This window comes from Panthera uncia, chromosome C2 (assembly GCF_023721935.1).
Source record: "Panthera uncia isolate 11264 chromosome C2, Puncia_PCG_1.0, whole genome shotgun sequence".
Taxonomy (NCBI): domain Eukaryota; kingdom Metazoa; phylum Chordata; class Mammalia; order Carnivora; family Felidae; genus Panthera; species Panthera uncia.
In genome coordinates this window covers 45,398,251-45,405,966 of record NC_064810.1, presented here as the reverse complement: position 1 = coordinate 45,405,966, position 7,716 = coordinate 45,398,251, and the positions used below count along the sequence as shown (strand labels likewise).

The 7,716-nt window shown below is 35.8% G+C and overlaps 1 protein-coding gene across 1 annotated transcript; it reads right to left on the bottom strand.

Annotated features, from left to right (window-relative positions):
- Positions 1 to 3,045: 3,045 nt before the first annotated feature.
- Positions 3,046 to 4,010, bottom strand: LOC125920871 (olfactory receptor Olfr180-like). Its single transcript, XM_049628055.1, has one exon. The coding sequence runs from the start codon at positions 3,973 to 3,975 to the stop codon at positions 3,046 to 3,048; it is 930 nt and encodes a 309-aa protein (XP_049484012.1). The 5' UTR covers positions 3,976 to 4,010.
- Between the last annotated feature and the right edge of the window lie 3,706 nt (positions 4,011 to 7,716).

Genomic DNA, 7,716 nt, shown 5'->3' with positions numbered 1-7,716 from the left:
GCTGCTTTCATGATTCTTTCCTGAGTATTTTGTGAATTTGACTATGATATGCCTTGTTGATGGTTTTTGTTGAATATAATAGGGGTCCTCTGTGCTTCCTGGATTTTGATGTTTCTGTCTTTCCCCAGGTTAGGAAAGTTTTCCACTATGATTTGCACACATAATGCTACTAACCCTTTTTCTCTCTTTTCATCTTCTGGTACCCCTATGATTCTGATATTTTCCTTTTTAATGAGTCACTGATTTCTCTAATTCTTAAATTGCGTTCTTTTGCCTTAGTCTCCCTCTTTTTTTCTGCTTCACTATTCTCCATAAGTTTGCCCTCTATATTGCTGACTCACTGTTCTGCCTCATCCATCCTTGCCACCGTGGCATCCATTCTACATTGCAACTCAGTTATAACATTTTTTATTTCATCCTGACTAGCTTTTACTTCTTTTATCTCCACAGAAAGGGATTCTAATCTATTTTCAACCCCAGCTACTATTCTTTTTATTGTGATTCTAAATTCTGGTTCAGACGTCTTGCTTGTATCTGTATTGATTAAGTCCTTTGCTGTCATTTCTTCCTGTTCTTTCTTTAGGGGTGTTTCTTTCATTTCATCATTTTGAAGGAAGAAAAGGAATTAATAAGGTAAAAGAAAATTAAAAACAAAACACACAAAAAATAAAATAAATGATTCTAGATCCTAGGTGTGTTTTGGTCTGGTTGTTGAAAGGAGCTTCATAGATTAGAGAAAAAAGGGAAATATAAGAAAAGGAAAAAAAAGGAAAACGTTTGAAAATTTGAAAAAATGAATACAATGAAATGGAATAAAATGAAATGATTGAAATAAAATAGAATTTTAAGAATTTACAGAAAAGTAAAAAATATAGTAGAAAAAAATTAAAGAAAAATATTTTAATAAAAATTGAAAATGAAAATACTTTTTTCCTCTTTCTGTATTGAAGAATAAGAAAAGAAAAAGAAATTGAATAGATGGACCAGTGAACAGACTGAAATACGATTGAAATTACATCGGTTTCCCCTAGAAGTCAACTATGAAGCACTTTATAGTCTGTAAACTAAGCAGGTGGAGAGACTTGTGGTGTTCCTAAAGAGCAAGGTTGGCCCAGTTGGGTGGGGCTTAGTATAACATCTCTGTTCTCCACTAGATGGCGCTGCTTAGCTGACTGGGGTGGATTGTTGTGGCGCTTGTAGGTGTGTATGTGCATGCGTGGGAGCAGTGAAAACTGCGTCACCCAGCTATCCAGTCTCTAGTATTGGAACTTTGTTCTCCCTGATCAGTTATCACACACCCATCCCTTGTCTCTGGCTTCTGTCCACTCCCCACTCCTACACTGTCCATGACCAACCCCAGGCAGCACCTCCCTCCTGAGTTTTATCTTAGATTCACCTGTTTTTCCTGACCCCTTACTTCTGAGGGACTGTGGCTTTGACCTGCTCTACCCTTCTGTAGGAGGGTCTCACTGAGCAATGGCCAGGTGCCTGCTGCACCCAGGAATGTTCACGGGACCATGCCACTGCTGATGCCCAGAGACTGTGGCTGGGTGCCAGCCTACCCCAGAAAAGGTGAACGCAGTTGTGTTCAGGGATTATGGAACATCACAACACACATCTGGCACCAGGCTTCACCCTTAATGACCAGCAAATGTGGTTGTTTTCCTGGGTCCCCTGGGGTCTTTGCCTGTGGTGGGGGCAGGGGGGGTGGCACACACAGCCTCTACCAGATGTCTTCCCAGCAAGGGAACTGCCTCTCCCTGTGTGGCCTGAAGACCCCCAGACTTCACTTTACTCCTGGGGATTCGCCCCTCCCACCAGAGCACTGCCAAGTATGGAGCTGTGAAGTTTCAGATTCTGCATTCCCCCTGTTTACAGAGTCTTAATGGAAGTTAAACCCTCTCCTTTCTCCTTTCTCCCTTTTTAGTTCAGTCCCTGGGGTTGTTTCCACTTTTCTACTTTCTCTCCAGCTGCTTTTGGGGGGTGTTTTTCCCCATATTCCCCCCTCCCCCCCATCTCCATCCTCTCTGTACAAGCAAAAACAGCTCCCTGCCCTCCCCGGCTTTTCTCTCCCCTAGTTTACCTATCTGCCCCATGTACCTGCTGTGTTCTGTGGTTCAGGTTGTGCAGATTGTTGTGTTAATCCTCAAATCAGTTTTATAGGCGTGCAAGATGGTTTAGTGTTGATGTGGCTGCATCTCAGGGACTAGAGACACACAAAAAAACTTCCATGCTGTTCCACCATCTTGGCCACTGCTCCACTCCAACAAACTTCTTATATGCACATCTCCATCTCAGAGAGATGTAAATTGCTATTCTATATTCCATAATACATAACATGATTTATTCTTTAAAAAAATAAAGAACCTTAATTATACTAAAAATTAAAGTAGATCTTAATCTGTTATAGCCAACTTGTTATAATTCATCATTAACTGTTCTACAAAATGTATATGTGACTATATGTGTGTTCCTTCTCATTCCATTTTTTCCCATTCTTGGAGTCTTCTAGATCAAACTTCATTATTTTAAATATACACAACTACAATTAGTTTGCTTCTAGCCTCTCTCCCCCCAGACTAACCTACATGTATCTCTAAGGTCATTTTTCTGAATAGCAATTCGTATTTTATTCTCCTGCCAGGAAATTTTTAATATTTCAAACATTCTACATAGGATCAGATATAATGTCCTCCATTAACTAGACAAGATGAATAAAGGTGACTGTTCTATACATTTAGACACTTAAACTTGATGTTATGTTTATTTATTATGGTTTGGAACAATAGCCTGACACAATTCAGTGAGAGTAATAACAATTGGTAATGAAAGTTACTATTGGATTTTCTCCTGATTTACTCTGGTAATTGTGGAATTTTCAGTAAGATAATGCCAGACAACTTTGAAATTACATTTATATATCTTTTAGCAAACACAGTCTAATGATTTAGAGATTAGTATTTCATATAAATACAACTTTCTCTTTGTCCCTTTTCTATAAAACAGTTTAATGAATTAAAATCAGTTTTCCATAGAAGATGAAGTTTATTTAACAATATTATAATTCTTCATACATTTTTTAAGACCACTTATCACTTCCTTATTTCTTAAGCTATAAATAAAAGGATTTAATAAAGGAATTACAATTGTATAAAAAATTGCCACTGGTATGTCTTTATCCCCTTCTTCAAATGGTCTAATATACATGAGAAGACAAATGTAGAATATTGAGACAGATAGAAAGTGGGATGCACAGGTAGAAAAGGCTTTACCTCGCCCCTCTTTTGATGTCATTTTAAAAATTGTGAAAAGGATGCAAATATAAGAGAACAAGACAGTGGCAATGGTGAAGATTTGAATTGGCATTGAAAAAATATAGATCATTAGTTCGTTGATATAAGGGTCAGTACAGGAGAGTCTGTAGAGTGGAAGAATATCACAAAAAAAGTGGTCAATTTGATTAGACCTGCAGAAAGTTAACCTTAACAGAAGCCCTACATGGATCATGGAATGCAGGTTACTAACTATGAAGGTCCCTATTGTCATCTGAATGCAGAGTTTCTTTGACATCATGGTATGGTACTGTAGTGGGCTGCAAATGGCCACATAGCGATCATAAGCCATTGCTGCCAGAAGAAAGCAATCTGCAGTTTCAGCAAGGCAGAGAAAATAAAATTGTGCCATGCATTCATAAAGGGAAATCATTTTTCCCTCAGAAAAGAAGTTCTCTAACATCTTGGGGATGATGGCACAGGAACAACAGGAATCCATTAGAGCCAAGTTGCCCAGAAAGATGTACATTGGTGTGTGAAGACGATGCTCCATAGAAATCAGTGCCACCAGGCCAAGATTTCCCACCATGGTGATTAGATAGATGGCAAAGAACACCAAAAACAGGAGAATCTTCAGCACTGGATGATCTGTAAATCCTATGAGGATAAACTCAGTTGTCAAAGAGTTATTTTCCTTAGCCATTCCTGGCTTTTCAGCTGAGATAGAAGTTGTAAAGAAATGAAATTCTAAATTAGAGTGTGTTTATTCTCCCCTCTAATTTCCCCACATACAAAAAGAAAGAAGCTATTTTATTTTATATTTTATTTTATTTTATCTTATTTTATTATTTTTTATTCTCAAGTTAGTTAACATACAGTATAGTCTTGGCTTCAGGAATAGAACCCAGTGATTTATCTCTTACATATGACACCCAGTGCTCATCCCAAAAAGTGCACTCCTTAATGCCCATCACCCATTTCCCCCATTCCCCTACCTCCATCAACCCTGAGTTTTTTCTCAGTATTTAACTCTCTTATGGTTTGCCTTCCTCTCTGTTTTTATCTTATTTTTCCTTCCCTTCCCCTATGTTCATCTGTTAAGTTTCTCAGATTCCATATATGAGTGAAATTATATACTATCTGTCAAATTAACAACTCAGGACACAACAGATGTTGGCGAGGATGTGGGAGAAAGGGGAGAACCTATTACACTGTTGGTGGGAATGCAAACTGGTGCAGCCACTCTGGAAAACAGTGTGGAGGTTCCTCAAAAAATTAAAAATAGAACTACCCTATGACACAGCAATTACACTACTAGGAATTTATCCGAAGGATACAAAAATGCTGATTTGAAGGGGCACACGCACCCTAATGTTTATAGCAGCACTGTCAACAATGGCCAAATTATGGAAAGAGCCCAAATGCCCATCCAGTGATGAATGGATTAAGAAGATGTGGTACATATATATAAAATGGAAAGAAGCTCTTTTTAAATCATCCTATACTGTTTCCTACAAACTAGCACATGCACACTAGGTTAAGTCTGTGAGAAAAAAAGTATCACAGATTGTGTACACAGGGATCATCTAAAAATGTCCAGTGTGAACTCTCAGGACAGAAAGGCTTTTTTCTGCATAAATTATCCAATGATAATGTACAAATTCCTAGACAGTATATATAATTTGGCATTTCTAAAATTAGAAGACATTTTCTAATGGTATCTTTTTCTCCAAGGAAAGAAAAAATAAACATATTTTAGATACTATGGAATTGATATGATGTTGGAGATAAATTACTTTAGATATTCTAAATGTCTAAATGTATTATTTTTAAAACCTCACAGACTCACAGTGGATTTTAAAAATGGCTTCTTGGAGCACCTAGGTGGTTCAGTCAGTTAAGTGTCTGACTTTTGATTTCAGTTCAGATCATGATCTCACTGTCATGAGTTCAAGCCCATGTCACTCTCCATGCTGAGTCTCCCTCTCTTTCTGCCCTTCCCCTGCCTGCTCATGTGCACTCACTCTCTCTCTAAAAAAATAAATACAAACTTAAAAATTGTTTCTCTAGCTTAGTATTTCTTCACAGATGAGCTTACCAAGAGATATTTTAAGGCAATACCTATTCATCCTTTAAGACTGGGTAAGAATATATGACATTTAAAATTTGTCTTCACAAATTAATTTTGATACTGTTTTTATGTTTGTTTCAACATGTTCTAGATTCTATTCCTATATTGGCATGACACATTCCTCCAAGAAGTTACTATTTTTTAATTATCCATTTATTCTAGTACTTTCTAGTTTAAGTGTTTTACGTGCATGTCTAACATTATGAGATTTGGTTATCAAGTTTCCATTCACAATGTTTACATTCCTTATGATAAATACCTATCTTTTATCCTTTTATACTTCTGTAAAAACTAATGTTGTTGTTTTTGTGAATTCTGTGAAGATTTTACATATATTATATGATTATTTGTGTTTATAAACTCATGGTTTAATCCACTATAGATTTATTAAAATTCAATGATCACTAAATTTATACTTATTATAGTTTGGCAACCATGATATTATCAGAAACATGCATTTTAAATAATGCTAAAATTATTTTTCTTTTCTTCCAAAGATTGCTGAAAGTCTTTGTCCTCATCATTTTTCAGATAGATAATTTTGGAGAAGAGCCTGTAGGTTGTTCAAAGTATATTGTTTTAAAAACATATATACTTGGTTAGTCTTTTTTTCTAGTTCTTATCCTTTGCTACACTAAATTTACTATACTATTTTTCTATTTGCTCACTTGGTATGGTAAGGTTTTCTGGAATTTTATCACTAAGGAGTTATAATCAAATGAATAAAATAAGTTGCCTTTTATGTTTTAGGTCTATAACACTGCAAAAAAAATTTCACAATTATAGTGTTTTGGAAAAACTTAGTAAAAATATTCAAAGGCAGCTTTTTATCATTATTTTAGCAATATCTACTGGTAAATCACTACATGGAATCTGGTTTAGTTTTTGATAATCACTATTTTATAGAGAAGATACTGAATTAGAGTAATAATGAAAATTCATTTTATCTCCCTAGTTTAAAATGTAAATTATGCTACTGAATTAGAAATCAATTTTATTCTATCTCCCAGAATTATATTACAGAGTCATTTATAGCCTTACCTGTATATTTATTGGTAACACAATGATACTTTAGAAGTCAGGATAGGTCAGAATGGTCCACTGTACTGTGTCTTATTATGGCTTTCCATAGTATCTTCAATTAAGAGACAAACCAAAAAATTATTAAGTAGATAAACATGCATCAGAAATTAAAATGCTGACATATTTTAGGGAAATGCATATTTCTGCATTTTAATATTTACATACATTAGAAATCAGTTCTCATATTTTGAGTTCACTGACAAACATTTTATAGTAGCTGATTGACCATGTGATATTTGTTATTAGAGAAATTAAGAATAAAAACCTTGCTCTTTAAAACATTTGGGAATAGATCATGAAGATATGTGACACTCTACCAGTAGGTTGGTGACAATAATTATGTTAGCCTTAGGGCAAAGTTAAAGTTTTACATTGGTTCTAAAGGGATTTCCTTGGCATTGGCATCAGGGTATTTCTGCAAAGACTCTTAACCTGAGAGACATGGTTCCCAAAACACAGATAAACCAAAAGGCATCAATTAAAGATGGATATCCTTTGGGATTCTGAAGTTAAATGAAATGGACATCACTCAAGTCAGCTTAAGTGTAATACAGATTTTTCACAGGATCTTCTTCTCTCAAATCTTCTTTACTTGAAAACCGTGGTGAAGAGAAAAGAAATTCATGCTGATCACATAATAGACAAAGTAGTAGTTAAACCAAGATTGGGAGAGAGATTTGGATTTGTGGAAAAGAGGCAAAAATGTGATGTGATCAACCAGGGTTGCAATCTTCTTCATTCCCTTTGATGAATCTGACCAAATGCTGTAGATTCATTCTCTGAAACAACTCAGACACTGTGTTGTTTCATTTCACTTATGCAACATAAGAGAACTTTTTTTTGAGAGAGAGAGAAAGAGAGAGTGTGAGTGGGGGAGTGGAGGGAGAGAGGGAGGGAGAGAATCTTAAGCAGGCTCTACTGCATGGAACCTAATGTGGGGCTCCATCTCAAGACAGTCAGATCATGAATTGAGTCAAAATCAAGAGTCGAACATTTAACCAACTGAGCCACCCAAGCACCCCATATAAGAGAACTTTTTGACTGGTTTTCCATATCCATCTTTTTCTATTGTACATATGCTCTTATGGACTGGAAATGTTTTTAGCTGTTCATTACTCTCTAAACCAAATCTTTGTCTTTTGTCTCAGTCTTCCAAGGACTCCATAGACTGGGTTTATATCACCTATGACTTTATTTTCTACCATACACCTCTAAGACTCTTATCTTCAG

What these genes read in the sequence shown, in the direction of transcription:
- LOC125920871 (XM_049628055.1), bottom strand. Translation starts at nt 3,975, where the DNA reads ATGGCTAAGGAAAATAACTCTTTGACAACTGAGTTTATCCTCATAGGA.